This window comes from Castor canadensis, chromosome 16 (assembly GCF_047511655.1).
Source record: "Castor canadensis chromosome 16, mCasCan1.hap1v2, whole genome shotgun sequence".
NCBI classification, from domain to species: Eukaryota; Metazoa; Chordata; class Mammalia; order Rodentia; family Castoridae; genus Castor; species Castor canadensis.
The window spans coordinates 64281162-64304833 of NC_133401.1; the positions used below are offsets into that span (position 1 = coordinate 64281162).

Sequence of the window (23672 nt, forward strand, 5' to 3'; positions counted from 1 at the left end):
TTTCTCCACACTCCTGAGTCCTTGCCCCTAAACTGACCTGTCATACCTACACTGCCCTGATCTTTTCTGGTATTGTTCCCTAAAGTCTAGCAGGTTTTGTGTGTATGAGGTTTTGGGGGGGGTAAGGAGGGGGGTAGGGAGGGGGGTGGAACTGGGGTTTGAACTCAGAGCTTCAGACTTGCAGAGTAAATTACTTTCTACAAGAATATATCACTACAACATTCATTGTATTAAAAATACATTACATCATTTATCACTGTAATTTGCCTAATGAAATAAAAGATACAAATGGCATGTGGGCTGAATTTTTCTTTCACAATTTGAGTAGACTGTAATTAAGGAACTTCAGGACTTCTGAAAGGGCAACTTTTTAATCATTTATATGAAGAGCAGTCTTACCAAGAGTGGTGGCACATTAGATGTAACCCCAGCACTCTGGAGGCTGAAGCAGCCTGGGCTGCCTAGCAAAACCCTCAAAACAAAAGAAAAATATAGCCGTGCAGGTAAGCAAGTCTCCAGAGGTGTACTTTGAAATGTAGGGTTTTTTTTGTTTTTTTGGGGGGGTTTGTGTGTGAGGGGTGGGACTGGGGTTGGAACTCAGGCTTCATGCCTGTAAAGCCAGCACTCTAATACTTGAGTCACACCTCCAGCCCATTTTGCTCTAGTTATTTTGGAAAAGGGGTCTTACAAATAATTTGCACAGATTTGGTCTCAAAACTGCAATCTTCCCAATCTCAGCCTCCCAAGCACCTAGGATTAGAGGTGTGAGCCACTGGCACCAGGATAGTGGGTCATCTTTACGTAAATGCTCCTGTCATCTCAAAGTCAACATTTCCAAAACTGAACTAGTTCCCAATGATGTCTCTTTTTGAGTCTTTCAAATTTCCATCAATTGCCGCAGTCACTGAACTTCAAAGATACTCCTAACGCATGCCTTTCTAGACGCTTCTACATTCTTTCATGTCTAATTTTGCAATGTATCATGTTAACTTTACTTCCTTCACACTGCTGCATTCTGAAAAGGGCGTGTAAATTATTTACAAGTATTCCTGAATTAAACTCATAGCAGGTATTTTACTTTCACAGTCTATTATACACATGATGCTAGATTATTAGTTTCTTTAAACTGAACTAAGAAAGTCTTCACTTTCTACCTCTTACAAAAACACTTTTTGACTCCTTAGCCTAAAAGATTATTTCCAATTTACAGCACTAATCTCAACTCCTTTTAAATCCTGTTCAAAAAACTCTCTGTGCAAATTTCTTTGTTCTTTTTCCTTTCCATTCTTGCCTTTTGTCCTGCTTTAGCCTTTTTGAGCTTATGGTCTTCTCCTAACCTGGAACTCAATAGTTTCTCCCTCTTACCCAAATCATACACATCCTTTAAAGCCAAATTCATCTCTCATTTCCTCCATGAAAACTCCCCTGCCCAATAGGACTTTTGTGTTAAATATTTTGGCATTTGTTAGCCACTTTTTATTCAGTATTATGCTATATACCTTTCTGTCTTTCTGCTTAAATTATAAAAGTTCTTTCATAGTCTCAGCATCTAGCACAATACCTTGCACAAAGCATACATCTGTATTAAGCATTATATTTGAATATACCTGAATGACTTACCAATATTGACATAATTCTGTAACATTATACACTAGCACATACATCTTGTATCACTATAAAATTACAAAATGCAGACAATATTACCTGCCAGAGTCTACGTGTTAACTGAAATACGTTTATACAATTTTTCTTTCGGTTTACAGAGCTATAAGGATGGGGAGCTGGGAATTCCAGGCCAGCCTGGGCTACACAGAAATCCTACCTCAAAAAAAAAAAAAAAAAAAAAAACCAAACAAAAAGAAAACCAGACAACAAACAAACTAAGGCAAAAGGAGCAAACCTTTAGAAACTTTATTTCTCTCGTGGCAATTTTGTCGACAGATTTTTCTGGTTTCTCATAGAATATCTTAATGGCCACTATCTGCCCAGTGTCCTTATGTTTACATTTCATGACTGTTCCATAACTTCCCTCTCCCACTTTTCCAAGGGTTTCATACATCTCCATTTTCAAGCCCGGCTTCTAGTTCTTTACAGAAAGAAGGAGAGAAAATGGAAAACGTTAAACGATCACACCTTTTTTATTCAAGCTGGATAAGGATAGACCCCAAAGCCCTTAGTTTCAAGCACGGAAACAGGAACCTCGCCCAACGAGCCTGCTTTGCCTGTGGACTCTGCCACGGTGGCACCAAGCAGTCTTGCAGAGGCTCCGACCCTCAGCACAATGTCGGGTCCCCCTGCTGTCTCGGTCACCCCATCAACACTGGGCGTCCCTCGCTCCAGGCCACCATCGCTCCAGGCGGGGTTCCCCACGCTTCCGGACGCGCGCCCGTGGCTAAGGCACCTCGCAGTACTGCGGCCGCCCACGTATCGACCGGGGGAGCTCCGAAAACCTCGGTCCCACCCTCCCTCAAACCCGAAGTCCTAGAATCCCGGACCGGCGTCGCGCCCTCGCCCCGCTGTCGACTTCCGTCCTTGCCGCCGCCGCCGCCGCCGCCGCCGCCGCCGCCTCCGCCCATTGTGCAGCTCCGCGGGCCCGGCCCCGCGCAGTCCTGGCCGGGCCTCGAGACACCAAACCTACTTCCCAGGGCACCACAGCCGACTTTGGGCCGCTGGCTACCATGGCAACGCTGGGCGGGGCGGAGGCTGCGCACCGACCCCAGTACGCAGGAGCGGAACAGCCGCGAGGTCCGACCCGGAAGAAAAAGCGAGTAGCAACGAAACGGAACTGCAGGTGGGCACTAAATGTTAGCGTCCTGGCCTTGGGGGAGGGTAGTAGGTGACGGCAGTATGAGTGCCCATCAAGGTTTGTTTGGAGGCCCAAACAGGAGAGTCCACACTCCAACTGCAGCGTAAGTGACTGCAAATCCCTTAGGGAACGGAAACTGAGGGAAGGCTTTCCCCCTGCCCTAGTAGGAAAACAGCAGGTGGTGTGGGACTCACATCGTTGACTATTGTCATTAACTAGGCAACTTATAGAACGAGATGCCCAACAAGCCTTGCATTTCTGCAGTTTTCCAAGTTAACTAGCTACGTTAATATCCCATAGACCTGAGTTGGCCCTTAGCAGCCCACAGTCATGCCTAAAAAAGAATTAAAATAGTTATTTAACCGAGAGCAAGTGCCCAGGGTGTGCTGTCTTTGTTGGGCCTTTCTTTTCTCTGTAGAGTGTTAAATGTCAAAGGCCAAATCTAGCTATTCCTTTGAATAAAGGCATTATTCAATAAATTCTAGTCCACTGTGTCCTACTGCAGTACATTAAAGTCACACTAGAGACTCCCTCTACAACGAATACATCCTAATTTTTTTTTAAATCTCACCTAGAGAGCTTTTAAAAAGGCTCCACTTCCAGAAGTCCTGATTTAATTGAAGTTGTAAAGAAATTGACATTTAAAAAGCTTCTCAAGCTTCATATGCTGCTAGACTTGACACACAGAAGAGCATGAGCAGAAATACCTGGTCATGGTTTTTTCTATCTACAAATCAGAATGACATAGTAAATTTTATACTGCACTGAGATTCTCTATAAGCATATTTAATATTTGTTGTGTTTTAACTATTTACAAAGGGAAAAGCATGAACCAGACTCAGTCCCTGTCCTCACTGAACTCCTGTACAGCTACAGAATTGCTACACTATACATAGCTTTAAGGCTGTTCTTAGAGATTTTTGGTAAGCCTGGTGACAAGGGCAGCCTGTGATTCTTAATATTCTGCTCTCAAGAGTTTATGAAGCACATTCATTGAATTTCCCAGCGTTATTCCATTTTGGAAAATCATAAATGATCCATTTCTAAAAATTATATATTGCTAGATAGACGACATAATAGGCTTTTCTAGAAATATCATTTCTCTTTAACATTTCATTGCATGTAATCTTCCACTATGTGTTTCTCCTTAGCTATAGAGAGGATTATGACAGGAAGGCAAGAAAGTAAAGGTAAGACCTTGATGGTTTGGCACATGCCCATATTCCCAAGCACTCAGGAGGAGGAGGCAGGAAGATCTCAAGTTCTAGACCAGCCTGTGCTACATAGAAAGTTCAGGGCCGACCAGAGTTATATGGTAAGACTCTTATCTCAAACCATCACCCCACCACCACCGCCACCAAAAAAAAAAAAAAACAGTAATGGTAAGAATATTCACTTTTTGAGTTAATCACATTGTGAAGGCACAGCGGTACCTATCGAGTTTTAAAGCAACAGATAGAATTCATCGAAGAAGAGAGGTATCAGAAAAGTGTGAAAAGTTAACCTTTTATGTTTCATGGCACTATGGGCAAGAGTGAGACAATGTTAAGGTCCTCGGTCCATCCTCCCTTTCCTTCTAGGTCGTGAAGGAGTCCCCAAATACACCAGAAAGAAAAGTGCTCAGAGTCCACCTGAGCAACAAACTCCTCATAGCAGGAATTGTAAGCTGTGGAGGGTGGGAATTCAGTGAAGGAGTTGTGCACGGTCAACACACCCCTAGTGCTGCCCATTTGAACCTTACATACTACTGTAGAAAGCCTGAAATGAGTTATCTCAGGCTATATATATAAAACCCTCACCCATGTCTTCACAATCTCTTCCCCCAGATCTGAATCATTTTTGTAGGTTTTTTTGACAACCAACTGCCTGTTGATTGTTCTCCAGATCATACTCCCATATTTTTTGACAAATACAGTGGTACCCTACTGTAGGCAAATCCACGTACTCTTGACACATTATTTTCAAACGAAAGCAGACCCTAAAGGAAAACAAAATTCCCTAATTCTGTGGAGTCTTTGAACAAGACTTGATTAACCTATATACTGTCTCTAACCCCTGAAGCCCCACCACAATGCAGGCACAGGTTATTTGGTGACCCTAAGAAAACATTTCAGGGAATTTGGGCTTCAGCATTCAGTGCTGCAGTTACTAGGTTGTACAAGCCTTTCAGTCATTTCCCACACACAAGGAAGAATAGTTGAAAAGCCACAAGTCCAAATTACTTTTGGTTCCGTTTTAAGGACCTAAAAATAAAAACAAACTATAGCTTCCGCAGCGACCACTTCCACGATGTGCCTGTACTTGGGGCCAAACAGGGAGAATAACTAATAAAGGTGTTTTCCACCCTCAACCCAGTAAACTCAAAGACCGGCTTCATAGACCTGTCTGAAACTCAGATCCAGACGGCGCTCTCACGTGACCCGTTCTACTAGCGTCATAGGGACACGTGGTTCTAGATACTTCGCCCCCTCCCCCTCAGGGGTGGATTGTTGACAACGCCGCGAGCAGTCACGTGGTCTTACGTCATTCCCCCCCACATCCTTTCCCTGAAATCTCTGGTCCGGATGCGTCGCCCTCTCCCCATCCCGCCGAACCTAAACTAGTGCCGGGGTGGGGAGAGAAAAGATAGTGTTTCAGCTTCGGCGTCTTTTAGCTCACAATCTCTAGGTTGAACGCAGACGGCACAATTTGTCCTCTAGTTCAGGAAGCCAACATGGAGCCCGTCCTTGCCTAAAGACTCCTGAGCAGGCGCTCACACGTCCCGCCCCCTTCCCCCCCACTCCTCGCTCGGTGGTAGCGGCGGAGGGCGGAGGGATCTGGAGGCGGCGGAGGGAGACGTCATTGCAGGGTTGTTTGTGCAGTCTCGGAGGCGGTGGTGGTGACCCACAGTGATTCGGCCGCTGCGCCGGGGGGGTGGGGGGGCTGCGCGGGACTCTTTTCTTTCAGACTGACCGCGGGGCAGCAAGGGAGTATGTCGACCCCGGCCCGGAGGAGGCTCATGCGGGATTTCAAGCGGTAAGGGCCTTTATCTTCGCCGAGTTGACTACTCTTCCCTAAAGCTGCGGTGCTGCAGGGCGGGGATTCCGGACACCTTCCTCTTATGACCCCAAGAGGGCCGGCTGTAGGCCCGCGGGACAGACGGAAGCCCCGTCTATCCCGGCTGCCCACTCCCTCACCTTGTTGCTCGCTCTGACCATATAAAATCTCGGTACTACTACCCCCGTTAAAAAAGAAAGAGAGAAAGTGACCATCGGCTGGCCTAGGAGTGCCTGCTTCCCTCTTAGGCCGGGTAGGTGCTAGATGTCTCGTCCAGGCGCTCAAACCTCGTCCACCAGTCCCTGCACCCTGTGGCGTCCCCTCAAATTGAGCTCTTGCAGGGGCTCGGGCCTCGCCTTGCTGCACCGGTCGGCTTTGTTACAAGGCCCTCTTTGGAGCAGGGTTGAGTTGGCCCTCCCCACCCCCCATTCCTTTCCTTTTTGAAGTGCGGGTGGGGTCTGCTGCGCGAGGTCCGGAGGTGGTTGACCCGTTCCCCGAAGCCCGACTGTGACCCCCCCGCTCGCGGGGAAGGACCTTGAGAACTGACTCCGAGGCTAAGCCCGGCCGGCCACCCGTGGAACCGCTGGCCGGTGAATAAAGGCCTATCTATAGCTTCCCAGTCTGGAAAAATGCCTTCCCGCAGACTGGCGCTAATCTCATATTCCCTGGGTCTCCTTTTGTAGCACAGGGTTTTGTTAGGTCGGGGCGGGGGGATTTGTAAGGGGAAATGACTTCAGTTTACCTTTTATCGAGTACTTACAGGTGCAGAAACGAATGAGTGAGAAGTTTGGCATTACGATATTCTATACAGTTTTCTAAAGTTCTCCTTTTTTTTCTGCCCCCTGATCAAACTTGCCCTGATTAGGACAAATAGGTGGTATAAAATCTTGGATTTGCCGCTCGGGAAATAACTTACAAACTTCGCCATTACAAAGCCTTGTGAGGCATTGGGAAGCCATTGTTTTGGGCCTTACCCAACTTCATCATTTATCATTTAAATGGCTTTTAGATACTTAAAAGTGGGCGTCCAGCAGTTTTTTCAAAGCCTTCTCTTTGTTTCTAATTTGCGTGCGGTTGACCAAATAGTACAATTTTAATGTGGACAATTGCGAGTATTATGCCACATGAAAAACACTGAAATTGTGTGTCTACGGTAGACATTTCTGTTAAGTTTTTTAAAGGAGACATTATTTGTTGCAAAAGTCGTCTGAAATCAATAGATTTGATTAGCTGTCATGACTGAAATTCAAAATAAAATTTTCTCGTTCATTATCGCAATTCTCTGCTTAATTCTGAATTGAACACATGGCACCTTTGGTCATTTTCCAGGGGTCTTCAGGTTACTAGAATTTAACAGTGACGACTTTGTATTGAGTCTCCTGGTGTGTGAAGTGCATTTGGCCTTAGTGCAGAGGCTTTATAATAGAGACTGTTGGAAAACCTAACTGGACTTCTGATTACTTTACAAAGCCATTGCTGTCTGAAGCAAAGGGGATGAAGTAAAACTGCCTTAAAACTAGCTTCCTAATTAAACTGAATGTAAGTGGTTTTTACTTGCTTAGTGTGTACACTGACCTTCACTTTCTTTGGTAATGGTGTCGCACAAGTAACTAAGCTTAGGATTCAACGCAGACCTCACGTGTTTAGAGAAGGAAAATTGGTGACTGTAAAAATATTTTTTGGCTGTTGACATTTTAAACTTTTTATGGTACAAGACATCAATTTCTAAGGAGATATGTTAATCTCTAATTTAAGAAGGACGATTCCCAAACCCTATATAGACTTATAGATAATTTGGAGGTGGGTTTAGTTTTACACACACACACACACACACACACACACACACACACGCGGTTGACATATTTAAATCATATAGCTCTTTCCAGCTTAGCACAGTAAAAAGGAAATTGATTTAGTGTTAGTGTCTCAAAGTAGGTGGTAAGGAGTCTAGAGGTGTCTGTCTCCTCTTTACTGGCCTTATTGTTCAACTTGAAAATGACCACTCTGAATTTCTAGATTGCAAGAAGACCCACCTGTGGGGGTCAGTGGCGCACCATCTGAAAACAACATCATGCAGTGGAATGCAGTTATATTTGGGTGAGTTGATTTTCCAAGAAATAGGTATATGGCGATTCTTTAAGAAAAGTATATAACTGCTATGTATAAAAAGAGACTGAGATAGAATCTGGGATCTTAAGATCCAATATCTTAAGAAACTCCAATATTAGTTAGAAAAACTGTCTCCCTCCCCCCCCCCCACCTCCCAATTGCCTCTGGGCTTGCTGAACAAGTGCTCTACCTCTGAGCTATACACCCCCCTCCCAGCCCCAAAACACATCTTAATAAGGGTTTGGCTGTTTAGTTTATTTGCTCTTTGCTGTTGTTATATGTGGTTTTGTTTGAAATGGTACTGCTAAGTTGCCCAGACTGGCCTTGAACATCTGGGCTCAAGTGATCGTCCTATTTTAGCCTCCTAAGTAGCTGGGACTGTGGCTTTATAATCTCTTAAGGTGGTTGGTTTAAAAAATACTGTTTGATCATTCTGGCTCTATCTAGAGATGACCTATGACCTGCTTTCATTCTATTGGAAGTGTATTCCTAATAAGGTTTACTATCACTTCACTACCCCTTTCCCCACCTAAAATACTGTTTGAAGGTAGAGCACTTGCTTGGCATACATAGCCCCTGGTTTCAATGCCCAGCACCAAAAATATTTATTAGAGAAAAGAAAAAAAACTTTGAGATTACATGGACTGGAATAATAAAGGAGAAAAGATAATTGCTTTGTACAAAATGTGCCCTGCAAATGTTTACACTCATTCTATTGAATGAGCTGTGAAAAGGCTTGGAACCAAAAATACTGAGAGTTTCTGCTGTGGCAAGAATTTTAACTGAAAATGTGTCACAGCCCAGTGTGAAATAAATGAATGGAGCCATTTAAGAAACCATCTTAATTTTTTGTGGGGAGGGGGAGGCTTCTGGGGAATCCAAGGCAGGCCTTGCACACACATGCTAGGCAAGAGCTCCACCACAGAGCTACACCCCAAGTCCTTTTTTATTTTGAGACAGGAACTGGGGGATTGTGTTGGTGCATACCTGTGATCCCAACCCTCTGAAGCCGAGGTAGGAGGATCCCAAGTACTTGTATTATTTCAATCTTGTTACCCTGTTTCTTTGAGATCTTGATACAGGGTCTTGTGCAGCCCAGGCTGGCCTCAAATTCTTGATCCTCCTGCCTCCATCCTCGAGAGTTCTGGGATTACAAGCATATGTACCACCATGCCTGGCTTCTTTGAGATCTTGAATATACCTTGCAAATAATATATTTCATGCTGCTGCTTAAGAAAAATTGGGAAAAGATCTGAGCATAAAAATCTGGTTTTCTTGGTGACACCATCTATACTTAGCTGAATGAGAGCTATTGTTCTGTTAGAAAGCAGGACACTTTGGTTTGGTATCATAACTATCTTAAACTATAGGGTATTGATTTTGGATTTTACTTTTCCTCTTAAGAATGCATATTACGGGCTGGTGGAGTGGTGGAGCACCTGCCTAGCAAGCGTGAGGTGAAGCCCTGAATTCAAACCCCAGTACTGCCAAAAATAAAAAAAGAGGAGAATGCATACTATGTCTGGAGTTGGTGATAAAAGCCTGTAATCCTAGTTGGGAGGCTGAAGCAGAATGGTCATGAGTTGGGGCAAGGCAGAACCTTGTCTCAAACATACAGATGATGACTGGTCAGTATTTGTGAACTGAATATTTTTCTTTTTTTCTTTTTTTTTTTTTTTTTTTTTGGCAGTACTGCAGTTTGAACTCAGGGCTTTGCACTTCCTAGGCAAGCACTCTATTGGTTGAATTGCCAACCCTTTTTGCTCTGGATATTTTTGAGATGAGATCTCGCATTTTGCCCAGGCTGGCTTGAACTTCAGTCCACATTTTACACTTCCCACCACAGCTGGGATGGCAGATCACTTACAATGCCCTGTTTTTGGTTGAGATGGAGGGGTTTCACAAACTTTTTGTCTGGGCTGGCCTCAAACCACGGTTCTTCTAATCTCAGCCTCCCAAGTAGCTAAGATTACAAGTATGCACCACTGACGCCTGGCTTGAATTGGATTTTGTTTGTGCTAAAAGCAAGGGCAAGTTAATTTAGTTTTGTAAAACCACCCTAAAAAGAAAATTATTCCAAGACCAAGATAGTATTAAATGAAAATTATGTTTAAAACTACGATTATCAGAATGAGCCTCTCTTCTGAGTTTATCCTTTCCATTTTTGAAAATAAGGATAAAGGTTAAAAAACTTTTTTAATTGGAAATTTTCTTATTTTTCAGACCAGAAGGGACACCCTTTGAGGATGGTAAGTCATTCTTACTGTTTTCTGTAGTATTGAAAGTATGCTTTTAAGTTGGAGATTATAAGAGCAATGTATCTATGTACCTTTTTTTTTTTGGCCATACTAGAGTTTGAACTCAGGGCCTTGCGCTTGATAAACGGCAGTCTACCACTTGAGCCACACCCCCAGCCCAGACTCCCAGTCGTATTTCTACCAAGTAAAGCTGATGAGCATTTGGAGTTTACAAGAGACTTTTCTCATACATCCGCTTGGTCACCTCTATTGTGTTTGATATTTGCCTGTAGGACTGTAAGCCTAGATCCAGGTCTGTGTTGAGAATAGTTTATGTCTGGAAGGCCTTGTAGCAAGATATGTTGTCCTTGAGATAAACACCAGGAGCATAATCATGCTTTTTTACTTTGTTATCTATATCAGCAGACTGTTACCCTACATTCCTCTTTCCTTTTCCTTATGTTGGCAGTTCTGGGGCCTTAAACCCAGGGCCAAGTGCTCCACCATTGAGCTACAACCCTGGCCCTGACATTCTTCTTTTTTTCCTTTTTTTAATGGGACTAGGGTTTGAGCTCAGGGTTCTGAGCTTGCAAAGCAAGCAGCAGGCACTCTGCTGCTTGAACCATGCCTCTAGTCCCTTCTGCTGTGGTTATTTTTTGGAGATGGGGTCTTGAGAACTTGGCCTTGAATCTTGAACCTCCCAACCAAGTAGTGAGGATTACAGGCCTGAGCCACTGGTGCCTGGCTGAGATTTTTCTTTTTATATATCCAAAGTGTGTTTATTGGGATGGTTTCCCATTCGTCTTGATTCAGCTTGCTTTCAGTGCTGCTTCCTTCTGAAGGAACAACCTTCTGTAAGCCTTGCTTTTCTTGCTGTGGGCTGGCAGAGGACAGTGGCACAGCCATCACACAAAACTACCGTTTGTGTCTGGCTAAAGATGTTGGTGATTCTCTAGCATGCTGGGCATTTCATATCCATTAATTAAGAATTGGGAATCTGTATCAGGCGCTTCTTGTGTTTCTTCTTCACTTTTGGAGAGGAATGTAGGAGATCCTTTGTGAGAGGGATGTTCTGGGGAGGTTCTCATCAGCAGAAAGGTGAGATGATTCTTAAACATACATAGCTGTGAGTAGCTACGCGTAATACTGGCATTTACCACCCATAAGCGGCATGCATAATCCTTTGTAAGCAGGGTTAGCTCTGTATTCACTAGGATCCAGGAAAATGAGAAAGAAATTATAATATGTATTTATAATTGAATTTTTCAAACTTATTTTAACCAGATACTTAGATTTCCCTAATTACAGCATGATTTTTTTTAATTAAGCAACTTTGCTGTAATCAGAAAAATGACTTCAGAATTAATCCATCTAAGGAATTTATTTATACACGAATACTGATTGCAGAACTATTTGTAAAGCAATAATCTAAAAGCTAAATAAGAGAAATGGTTAAGCAGATGATAATATATCTGGATTCTCGAATTTTACATACCTGTTAAAAAATTACACATACCTTGACGTATGTCTAAGTAAGCAAAAACGTTAAAGAGTAATGTATGATATAACATCCCGATTTTACTAAATAAGTGTGCATTATGTCCTACACTGTCACCATCTGTTCTCGCTGGAAGGTAAGGAATTGAAGGAGGTACTTAGGATGTTAGCTTTTTCTCCCTTATATCAGGGGTTTTCAAGTAAGGTCCATAAACTCCTTGGGATCTCTCTCAGTCCTTTCAGGGGAACCGTGTGATTAAAGCTGTCTTTTTACTAAAACTGTTAGCATTTGCATTACTGGCTCAAAAAGTGGTTGTTAATAATACAGTTTAGCATCTTAGACCAAATCAAGACAGTGGTACCAAACTACTAATTCTCATTGTGTTCTTTGCATTTTATTTTATTTTGGCAGTACTAAGGGTTGAACTAGGGACCTTAAGCTTGCTTGCGCACCCACTCTACCACTTGAGCTACTCTACCAGCCCCTATTCTTTGCATTTTAAAAGATGTTGGTTTTACTTTAAAATGCTTTGAAGGGCTGATAGAATGGCTCAAGCAGTAAGACCTCCTTCCTGCCTAGGAAGCATGAAGCCCTGAGTTCAAACCCTAGTGCTGCCAAAAAAAAAAAAATTAAAATTAAAATGCCTTGAAAAACAGTTGAAATTAGTATTAAATTCTCAGCTTTCAGTATATATCTTTTTAATATTTTATGTGATGAAGTGGGAAATAGTAATAAAGCATTTCTCTGTATACAAAAGTGTTATGGTTGTGTGGAAGAAAAGGCACTCTACAGGTGAGTTGCAACTTAAGCTACTGTTCTCTTCATGTTTGGTTCCCCCCGCCCCCTGTCAGTACTGGGGCTCCAGCACAGGGTCTTAACTTGCTAATCCAGTGCTCCATCACTTAAGCCATGCCCCCCAGCCCTTACACTTCCCATATAGCTGAGATGACTGCCACACACCCTTCTTACTGATTGAGATGGGGTCTTGCTAACTTTCTGCCTGAGCTGGCCTTCATGAGACATTTTTTACCTGAGAAGAATGACGGACAGGGATGAGGATGTAACTCACATGCTTGGCATGTGTGAGGCCTTGGGTTCAATCACTAGTGTTGTGGAAAAAAAAAAAAATGCAAATTACAGCAGATTTTAATGTAACTGAGTACAAAAAGTTTGATAAGGTTTCAGATTTCTACATTGCAACAAGCCTTTAAGGAATGACTGTTTTCTGCAGTATCAAAAAGAATTATCTACAGTTATCTGAAAAGGCTATGAGAATACTCCTTTTTCAGTTAACACGTTTGCGTGAGGCCAGATTTTCTTCATGTACTATACTTCACCCAAAATAACATATTGTAACAGATTGAGTGCAGAATCAGATAAGGGAATCCAGCTGTCTTCTATTAAGCCAATCATAAAAGAGTAACTGTAAAAATGTAAAATAGCACTGTACTTCTTACTAACTTTTCATTAATTAATGTTACTTAGATTAATGTGTTATTAATAGGCAATTTTTGTTGTGATAGGCATTTTTAATTAATTGAATATTTTAAGATTTTCTGAGTTAATTTTGTGTGTGTGTTTTTAGTACTAGAGATTGAACACAGGGCTTTATGCATGCCAGACTAGAGCTCTACTACTGAACTAATGTCCCAAACCCTTTTTTTTTTTTTTTATTTTGAAACAAGGTCTCTCTCGGTCTCTCTCTCCCTCTCCCTCTCCCTCTCTCTCTCTCTCTCTCTCTCTCTCTCTGTCTCTCCCTCTCTGTCTCTCTGTCTCTCTCCCTCTCTCCCTCCTCTGTCCTCTGTCTCTGTCTCTCTCTCATTTGAACTTAGGGCCTCACACTTGCAAGGCAGATGCTCTACCACTTGAATCCTGGCCCTTTTTGCTTCAAGTTATTTCTCAAATAGGGTCTTGACTTTTTACTGTAATTCTCCCACTTCTGCTTCCCAAGTAGCTAGGATTACAGGCATGCGCCACCACACCCAGCAAGCTTCTATGAAGGAACCTTGTGAATGATGTATCTTTCCCCTACTATGAACAAATTCTACTTTTCAACCATTGTTCCTTACGGACCTCAGCCCGTAAGCCATGTTCCACCATATCTGGTTGAGTTAGTTTCTAATACAACAACTATTAATAGTTATAGCCATGGTTTGCTAGAGGGTGCCTTATGCTGATTTACAAGAGTGATACTAAAAGGTTTTACAAATCAGAAAGTGATAACAGTCAAACCTTATCATGTTCTAGTTATTTTGCCACATTATACAATTTATGGTATTCTTGGAAGTTATTCTTGTCTGTCTGTGGTGAGAAACAATAAAATGGTATGCTGTTATAGATACCTATCCCCAGTTTTGTGTACCATGAATTTACTTCTTGGCCATGATGTGGTACTAAGAGTGTAAAGTGGTCCTGAGGAAAAAAACTCAAGGATAAATGTTTCATATTTATGTTTGCTTGAATTTTTTATAGTTCAGAAATTTAAGTGTAGGAAGTATGGTTTCAAATGTAGAGTGTCCTGAGTTCAAATTCCAGTTCCACAAAAAAAAATTTTTTTTTAATGTAAACTTAGAAAATGTAAGGATTAGGGATGTAGCTCAGTGGAAGAGTATATGCTTAACATGCAGGAAGGTTTGGGTTTGATCCCCAGCATGAGGAAAAAGGCATAAGGCTAACTTCATTAGCTATCTCTGTTGTATCAATATATGTGCAAATAGGAAATAAGAATTGCCTTTGGTTTACTTACATCTCTGACCTCCCTGATACCAAATTTCTGAACAAAAAAAACTGAAGAAATGGAGGTGTATTCTGAATATATGACCAATGGAGATTAGATATATTTTACTAAATACGAGCTTCTAATCTTGGCAGATTGAAGCCATGAACTGAGAATTTAGGCTGACAAAATGGTGTTTTTGTTCTAGTTGCATTGATGAAACAACAAGAATCTTGTAGAAATGTCTAGATTGGTTTAAATTTTTACTTCATTAGAAGTAACTTAGAGTTTACTGAGTTTGTCCAAGGGGTTACATAGTTGGAGGACCTCTCCACCCTTTGGGTGTGTTTCCTATAGATAAAAGGGCTCAAAATAGTTAATTAAGTACAAACACAAAATCATTAATAGTGGTTATTTCTTGGAATTCTGAAGAATTGGAACTAGAGTTCAGTCTCCTTAACTTCTCTGAACTCTCAACAGGTCGACTTTGTTACAGATATATAATTATTTGAAATGTCTATTTACCATTAAATAATGAATCAGACTGACCAAAACATGTACCGTGTTGGCCTGTTGTAACCAATAGTAGGCCATTGTAATAATTAGGATAAGTTCATTATACAGGGGGATTCGTAGTGTCAATTCCAAAGGTACCTTAGTTACATTGCCCCCATCGTCTCTCCCCCTAAACCCCCTAACCGCCCCACTTAAAGCAATTGCAAGAGGTTTCTTTGTTGTATTAAGTTTAATAATTCTTGCTTGGCATATCCAAAGAAAAGGGAGTAGTGGAGTATATCCCATTGGTATGGGACACAGATGATTTTTTACATTACATGGTATGCCTGGGTCTTTAGCCATGTGGTAGTTGGCCTGTCTCAAAATCCTTTGGCATACCCCTTCTAGGCTATAGTGAACTGTTTGTAGTTCTTTGAGTGTGCAGTTTAAATCTTGGTAGCTAGGGCCCAGTTGCCTTGCAAAAATATGACAGTTATACTCCCACCAATAGCACGTGGAAGTGCTTATTCCATGCTTATGCTGTGTGTTAACAGTTAACATAAACAGAAACAGAAGTATTGTAGAATGTTTTGTGTGCTAAAGCAGAGTTGACAAGTTAATTTTTGTGTGGTGTGCAAAAACCAGTATGGGGTTGAGAATTAATTGATGAGGAAATTTGAAACTGTGTTGTCTTTACTATAATTATTTTGGTTTGTTTTCTATCTAGGTACTTTTAAATTAGTAATAGAATTTTCTGAAGAATATCCAAATAAACCGCCAACTGTTAGGTTTTTATCCAAAATGTTTCATCCAAATGGTAAGTAACAATCTTCTAGACCTTGTAAACAATGGGGTAGGGGTGGTGCAAACATTGTCTCCCTCCTGTTAGGTGTAGTCTTTCACTTCTCATGTTAGGGCCAGCTATATCCATATTAGGCACATTTTGCACCTGCAATGTTAGCAAATATGAGGTAAAATTTTGTTTTAATAACTTCTCAACTAAAGTAATACGTATTTGTTTATAGAACTGAAAAATACCAAAATTTTGCACCTGAAGTGTAGCTTTTAAAAAATACAAATTTATTTATACAAAGAATACAGTTTTATTTATACAAATTGAGATCATATTGTACATGGCTGTGAACATGTTTCCTTATTAAGTATTAGTCTTTGTGTGTCTGCATGTGTATATGCACTAGGTATTGAGCCCAAAGCCATGCTAAGAATACACTCTACCACTAAGCTACAGATTTGGGGGGTTGGGGGGCGGATTGGGGTTTGAACTCAGGGCTTCGAGCTTGCAAAGCAGGCACTCTATCACTTGAGCCACACTTGCAGTTCGTGGTTATTTTGGAGATGGAGTCTTGAGAACTATTTGCCCAGGCTGACCTTCAGCCCTCTATCCTCCTAATGTCAGCCTCTCAATTAGGATTACAGGCATGAGCCACTGGTACAGATATTTATGGCTGTAAAATGTTCTGTTGCAAATTTACCATAATCTATGTAACCAGTGTCTTATTATTGGTGATTTTGAACATTCTTGAAAATAATTAACTACAGATACCAATCATTACTTCTTTGGAGAAATTTTTTAAAGTGAGCTGCCTAGGTCAAAGGCTATTTATTTTGTCACTGTTCTTTATTAAATGAATGGCTGGGTAACTTTTGTAATTAAATTTGATCTTCCATGAATTATACCTTACATCTATTACATTCAGATTTCTGGATTATTATAAAGTACTGTGTGAAAGACTACTCCAAGATCGTCTTTGGTTTTATAATATTTGCTTATTTAAATGTGGTCCTCCAGTGGTGTGTGGTGGCATATACTTGCCATCTCAGCACTCCCAGCACTTCGGAGTCTGAGACTGGAGGATTTCAAGTTCAAGGCTAGCTTAAGTTACAGGGTAAGACCCTGTCACAAAATTTAGATAATAATAACAGCTGTTAATATTAGCTAGCTAACTTTTTTTTTTTTAAACGGTGTTACTGGGTTTGAACTCAGGGCCTGGTGCTTGTTACACAGGTATTCTACCACTAAGCCACTCTGCCAGCCCCGTTTTTTGTTTGTGTTGGGTATTTTAGAGATAGGATCTCTGGAGCTATTTGCCTAGGCTGACTTTGAATGGTGATCCTCCTGATGTGTGCCTCCTGAGTAGCTAGGATTACATGCGTGAGCCACTGGCACCCAGTATAAGTCAATTTACTTTGAAGAGGAACATTTTTAGAGGTCCTTTTAATTGTGTCTCTGGTACTGTAAGTCAATAACATACCCAGAAGAAAAAAAAAAAAAAAAGATGGCAATTAGAATTGAGGTGATTCCCTAGTAATATACACATCGAGCATCAATAATTCAGTTTGGGACCTTGAACTTGTTAGATACATGCTCCATCACTTTGAATCACACTCATAGCCCTTTTTTGCTTTAGTTATTTCAGGTAGGTCTCACATTTTACCTATGGCTTCCCGTGAAGCCAGGACCACAGGCATGTGCCAGCACACCCAGATTACTGATTGAGATGAGGGTCTTGCTAATTTTTTGCCTGGGTCAGCCTCAGAACATCCTCCTAATCTCTGCCTCCCAGGTAGCTGGGATTCATTGTGAACTGCCATGTTCAGCTAAAAATCTGAAATTTTTTGAGCACCAACCTGACACAGTAAATGCAAAATTCCAGACGTTGAAGCTTTGTTTCATACACAGTATTACTAAAAATACTGTAGGAAATTTCTTCAGCTCATGTGTATGAGGTATATGTAAAACATGAATGAATTTCATATTTAGAAATTGGATTCCATCCTCACTCATTATGTATGTGCAAATACTCTGAAATCTGCATCTTCTGAGTCCAAGCATTTCAGAATCCCAACCTGTTTTTGTTTTTTGGTACTGGGATTTGAACTGGGCTTCCCACTTGCTAGCAAGCACTCCACCACTGGGCTGTCCCTCCCGTTCCTGATTAGCTCCTGATGCTTCGTTGCTGTGAAGTTGAAGTTGAAGTTGGCTGTTTCCTTCGGGATGCCTTTGTTGCTGTTGGCAGTGCTGGAGATCAGATCCCCTGCTTTGTGCAGGCTGGAGGAGCGCTGTACTGCTGAGCCACGCTTCCAACCCTTGAGACAGGGTTTCGCTGTATACCCAGGCTGGCTCCAAACCTTTGGCCCTCCAGCCTCAGCCTTCCAAGTTTCTGAGGTTATGGGCACATGCCTCTGTGCCCAGCTCTGATACACCTTTTAAAAGCATTCATTGGGTTGGGGGTGTGGCTGAAGTGGTAAAGTGCCTTCCGAGCAAGCACAAGGCCCTGAGTTCAAACCCCACTACCATCAAAGAACAAAAGCATTTATTGAAATAAATTTACAAACCATGCTATTTACTCATATCAAATGTACAATTCAGTGATTTTTAGTATAATCACACTTGTACAGCCATTGACATAGTCAATTTTTATTTTCTTTTCAAGATTTGACATTCTGGACATTACATATTAATGGAGTCTTATAATATATGGTCCTTTGTGGCCAACTTCTTTTCACCTAGCATAAACTTTTCAAGGTTCGTCTATATTGTAATGTGTGTCTATATTTTGTTTTTGCTACTAAATAATATTTTATCATATAAACATACTGCATTTTGTTCATTAATTGATAGGCCTTCAGTTTCTAATTTAGTTTTGAATTCTCAAAAATAGCTTCTTGTTCAAAACTTTAAAATTGTTTTGTACTTCTTTTGCTTTGAGGGTGCCTAGTTTGATGATTCTATGGGAGAGACAGCAACCAGTTGACTATGCTACTTTGAAGTTGGGAGAGAAGCCAGGGTTAAAGTTAACAATCATGAGTAACTGAGGCCAGGGGAGTGAATAGGATTGCCCAGAGGTAAATAATGGGGAAGAAGGAAGAAAGCCTAGGGTGGAACCATGTGGAATGGCAATATTTAAGTGTCCCCCAAAAAGCCTCATATATTACTGTTTTTATGTAGGGTGTTCTGCCTTGCTCTGTAAAACTTTTCAGAGTTGGTAGTATATAGAAAATTTAAGCACATTTACCCTTTGTCAGCAATAGCAGTTGTACTTATAGATACCTAGTCTCACAAGTAGGTAAAGGTTTATGTTTGTTACTTCTATTTTCACATCATTGGTTTAATCACTTGATTTTTTAAATCACGAAAGTAATATATTTGTTAGAAAAACATATCAGAAGGTACAAGAAAGGGGAAAGAAAAAAAGATCCTTCATAATCCTATTATCCACAAATATCTACTGCTTACATTTTGATATTTAATCTTACAAATGTTTTGTGACTACATATACTTAAAAGTGAAAATATTTATAATTCCAAACTATGGAGTTACTTGATATAAATAGTTGTAAACTTTTTTTAAGGTAATATGCTGTATCTTTTTACGTAAGTAATATTTATTATTTTATGGTGCTTAGAGATGTAATTGAGAGCTTTGTGTGTGCTAGCCAGGTACTGTACCACTGGGCCATTCCCCAACCCCATTATCTGTTTAGCCAGACCTGAACCATAAGGTAGTTCGCAGTTTTTTACTCACAGACAGTATTACGGGGAACATCCTATGAGTAAATCTTCATTTATGTTCATGATAATTTCCTTAGAATAATTTCTAGGCGTAGAATGCTATGTTAATAAATAAGTAGTTTTTCAATAACTTAAGAATGTTTAGAAATCAGGAATTGAACCGAGGGCTTCACATATTCTAAGCAGGCACTCTGACACTGAGCTGCCCCCTCCCCCCCCCGTCCCTGACATACAGAATTTAAACGGATTGCTGTATGGTATGCATTAACTCTCAGCCTCTTGATGATAAGATGTGTAGTGGGAGATCTTAGTCTTAAAACAGGTTTTTCTGAAAAAAAGTTTGCTAATGTTCCAAACTTCCGACTGGGCCAAGCATTCTATTTGTAGTAAAGATTTCTCTTAACTGTGAGATATGACAGAGTTACCATGTAACCAACTTTGGTGTTGTCTTTGCAGTGTACGCTGATGGTAGCATATGTTTAGATATCCTTCAGAACCGATGGAGTCCAACATACGATGTGTCCTCTATCTTAACATCAATTCAGGTAAGTGTGTGTTAGAATGCACCTTAATTTTTCAGTGTTCTGTAGGGTATAGTCAGCTCCTTTACAAACAGTCTAAAGACCAGTGAGTAAATTAACCTTCCCAGCACCAGGTAACTAATGGCAAAGTTCAGACAAGAACCCATGGTTTTCAGGTGACTGGGTCCGTTCTTTTGTTAGTTGACCACATGAGATCCGGTCCAAAACCTGTTTCCTGATCGTATGTCAGTTACATGTTCTTACAGGTCAAACTTATTCATGCCCACGTATTGTTGCCAGAGGTTGTGGAGAAGAAAATCATGGGGAGAAATAAAGATGATTGCTTGGAAAACCATAGAGACCTCAAAAAACTACCAAGATCATAGAAGCATTGAATATGTTGTCCCATCCAAAAAATTCTGTTTTTACAAACAGGGGGTATAACTTTGCCAAAAGAATCTGGAGGAGTATTTAATAATGTCAGTTTAGGAGAAGCAAAAGTAAAATTTTGGTTTGTGGTTTTATTTATTTTTGTGGTGGGATGGGGTGTTGCAGAGCAGGGGCTTAAACTCGGGGCCTTGCACTTGCTAGGCAGGTGCTCTAGTATTTGAGCAACTACACCACCAGCCCTTTTTGCTTAAGGTTTTAGGGTCTTGCAAACTGTTTGCCCAGGGCTGGCTTCAAACCACAATCCTCCTGATCTCTGCCTCCTGAGCAGCTAGGATTACAGGTGCAAGCTACCGGCACCTGACTTGTTTTGGTTATTTTTTCAAACAGGGTCTTTTGAATATGAGCCAGCTTAGACCACTGTCCTCCTATTTATGCTTCCTGCCTAGCTGGGATGGACCCAGCTTTTTATTGATTGAGATAGGGGTTGGGGTCTCACTAACTACCCAGGCTGACTTCATACTATGGTGTTCCTGATCTCTGTCCCCTCAGAAGCCAGGATTATAGGCATGAGCCACTGGCTTGGGTTGTGATCATCTTTTTAAAAATATTTTCTGTCCTACTTTTTTAATTCCAGACATTTTACAGCCTTCCTATTTCATTCCCTCTCTGCTAAATGAATGTTTTGTTTACCAAAGGAAACAAAACTCTCCCTCCCCCCCTGCCAAACTTACTGTCAGACATTTGCAAAGTAACCACAATATTACAGTTTATGGCTGGGGATGTAGCTCAGTGGTAGCAATTGCCAGGCATGTACAAGGATCTGAATTTAATCCCAAGCACCACATGTAATAATAGTAGTAATTGTGACAGAGTTTGACTTTGGAAAATATTGGCTATGAAGGTATTTCTAGGTGTTATATCTTAACCAAATTAAGCTGTTTATTTCTTGGTTAGTGAGAAAGTCTTCTCTGATTTCCTTGAAATTGGGATCTGAAGGCAGTTGAGAATGACTTTTTGGAAAACTTATGTTCTCTAGCAGCAGGAAACCTTTTCTCACACCATTTCTAAAAGTATTTAGATCTAAAAATAGATGACATACTAACCACTAGAATAATTTATGTTGTTTTGTATAAAGAATAACTGCAAATCTGTTTGTTTTCCTAGTCCCTGTTGGATGAACCGAATCCAAACAGTCCAGCCAATAGCCAGGCAGCACAGCTTTATCAGGAAAACAAACGAGAATATGAGAAAAGAGTTTCGGCCATTGTTGAACAAAGCTGGAATGATTCGTAATAGACAAGTGGTCTGTTCGTCTTTTCATCATTGTTGTGTATAATTTACCTCCTAGTAGAAAGGCTAACAAATTTTAAGTGCCACAGGTTTTAAGGATTGTGCAGAAAAAAAAAGAAAAAAGTCCTTCAGTTTAGAACTACAAAAGCTTGTGTATCTCGATTAATGTACTTTTTATTGCATGGTGTGTGAACTAAGTTATTGCTGCATAAATTTGTAATATATCCTGTTTGTATTTTTTTCCAAGTGTACAATGTTGGTGTGGAGTTTTCATGACAGAATATACACATTTTGTAAATCTGTACTTTTTTCAAATATTGAATGCCTTATTTTTGAATTCTTTAGATTTTTAAATTGGAGAAAAGCACTTAAAGTTTTTTATATATGAATACTACATGTAAAGCTGTTAAAATACATAACTTCAGTGCAAGAGACTTTGTCCCTTATTTCCTTGTCTGTGTAGGAGGGTAATAAGTCTCTGGCTCTCCATCAATTGACAGTTTCATTTTCAATTTCAAAAGAACATATTTCTGTTTTATCAAGAAAGTCTTCAAATTTGATTCTAAACACCAGTTCTGATCTTTTAGCTTCATTTTGAATGTACCTGTATTAGTTCCAGTTGAGTAATTGTAGACTTTGATTCTGCTTTGATTCTGTCCAACTCTGTATTTAGGCTACTTGTTACAGCTTATTCATGCATTACTCACTCTTAAACTGTACCTTTGCAGTTTCACAATTGGCACATCTACCATGAGCAGAGAACTGACATAATTTGATTCTGCTGCTGGTAGCACTTTAAAAGGCTTTTGATTAGTGATGAAAGTAAAACCATAAACATTTATCAGAAATTCGTGCCCCAGTGTTAGCAATGAATTGGTTGCATTGGTTTAAGCAAGGCAGATATTGGAAGGAATCTTGGTGTAATTTAAGTATTTGAGGACCACTTTTTAACGCATTTTCATATCTGTTTATTCTGGGGAAATGTTTTCACACCAGGGCCTGCTGAGTTGCTTTCTCTTGTGGAGATTTTTTTATCTCCTAAGTTGTATAAAAGTTGTACCGCATCTGAGTTAAAACACAGTATTGTAGAAAGCTAATACAAAGCTATCCTATGCCTTCAAATAGTATAGAAAATGGAAAATATACAAGTAAATTCTGTTGAACCACTTGTGTAGTCTCTCTAGTAGTTAAAACAGCTATTTCAGTAACACTGGGTTTCTTGTCATCCCTACCAGCCTCCTAGAAATAAGCTAAGAGCTTCTCTTTTGGAAGATTGGGTTACAGGATGCCAGTGTCTGTCGCTTTTATTCATTAAGCACCGTTACTGGAATGGATGAATAATGCTGTTTTCCTTTAAAAGTTATCACTTGACCTGGACATGAGGGTGCGTGCCTATAAGCACAGCACTTGGGAGAATGAAGCAGGAGGATCATGAATTCAAGGCCAGCCTGAGCTGCATAGCAAGACCCCGTCTTCTCCCGTCCCTCCAAAAGAAGTTCTTTACTTTGGCTCCTGGGGGTAATTCTTGGTCTTAAAGAACTTTGGTACAAATGGGAACTCTCTGGAATCATGGCCCAACAAAAGGTGCTTTATTTAAAGGTACTTTTGTTTTGCGGAGAGTTTTTGATGGCACCGAGGAGTGAACTCAGGGCCTCATGCTTGTTAGGCAGACACTGTACCATTCATGCACTCCACCAGCCCTAAAGGTACTTTATAGTCATATTAAATGTATGGTGCTTGTGTAATTTAACTCTAGAGTTACAGACTAATGCTATTTGGATACTGCTTCACCACCTATATTTGTCCTTAGCTGTTTTCCTTGCTCAAATTAAAACTGGAATACTTCAAGTACCATTAGATAATTATAAGGGAGCTACATCTTTAAAGGACATAGGTTAGTAAACCTGACACCTCACTTCAATCTCATACCTGGTCTACATAGCTTTTGGAGAAAATCCTTAGGAAGGTTCCATCTTGGCAACTCCTGTTTTGTTCTTCTTGGGTCTTGTGTCCTGTTCTTTTGTTGGGTATCAGACATGAA

The 23672-nt window shown here is 40.7% G+C and overlaps 2 protein-coding genes and 1 pseudogene across 7 annotated transcripts in view; 1 reads left to right on the top strand and 2 right to left on the bottom strand.

Moving 5' to 3' along the window:
• The window catches only part of Cdkl3 (cyclin dependent kinase like 3), a 94740-nt gene extending 89192 nt beyond the window's left edge, over positions 1-5548 (bottom strand). For 4 of the 5 annotated variants that reach the window (XR_012442521.1, XM_074057299.1, XM_074057301.1 and 1 more), the window contains exons 1-2: positions 2496-2561; positions 1901-2086 (exon numbers count right to left, since the gene is read on the bottom strand). Coding sequence is in view for 4 of the 5 variants with exons in the window: in XM_074057299.1 (XP_073913400.1) it covers positions 1901-2065 (165 nt within the window). In the remaining variant the exon portion in view is untranslated. Of the gene's footprint in view, positions 1-1900; positions 2087-2495; positions 2562-5464 lie in introns of those variants that run through there. The other variant, XM_074057300.1, reaches the window with a different exon arrangement.
• A 102-nt stretch (positions 5549-5650) lies between these two features.
• Positions 5651-22065, top strand: Ube2b (ubiquitin conjugating enzyme E2 B). 2 transcript variants are annotated; one of them, XM_020168384.2, is made up of 6 exons: positions 5651-5821; positions 7859-7939; positions 10175-10200; positions 15625-15714; positions 19887-19975; positions 21506-22065. In XM_020168384.2, the coding sequence occupies exons 1-6, from the start codon at positions 5778-5780 to the stop codon at positions 21632-21634; spliced, it is 459 nt and encodes a 152-aa protein (XP_020023973.1). In that variant the 5' UTR covers positions 5651-5777; the 3' UTR covers positions 21635-22065. The 2 variants fall into 2 exon arrangements, with proteins under 2 accessions (XP_020023973.1, XP_020023990.1); XM_020168401.2 differs by lacking the exon at positions 15625-15714 and having other exon boundaries at positions 5652-5821.
• LOC141417874 (small ribosomal subunit protein eS27-like) lies at positions 11009-11167 on the bottom strand (annotated as a pseudogene).
• Positions 22066-23672: the final 1607 nt, after the last annotated feature.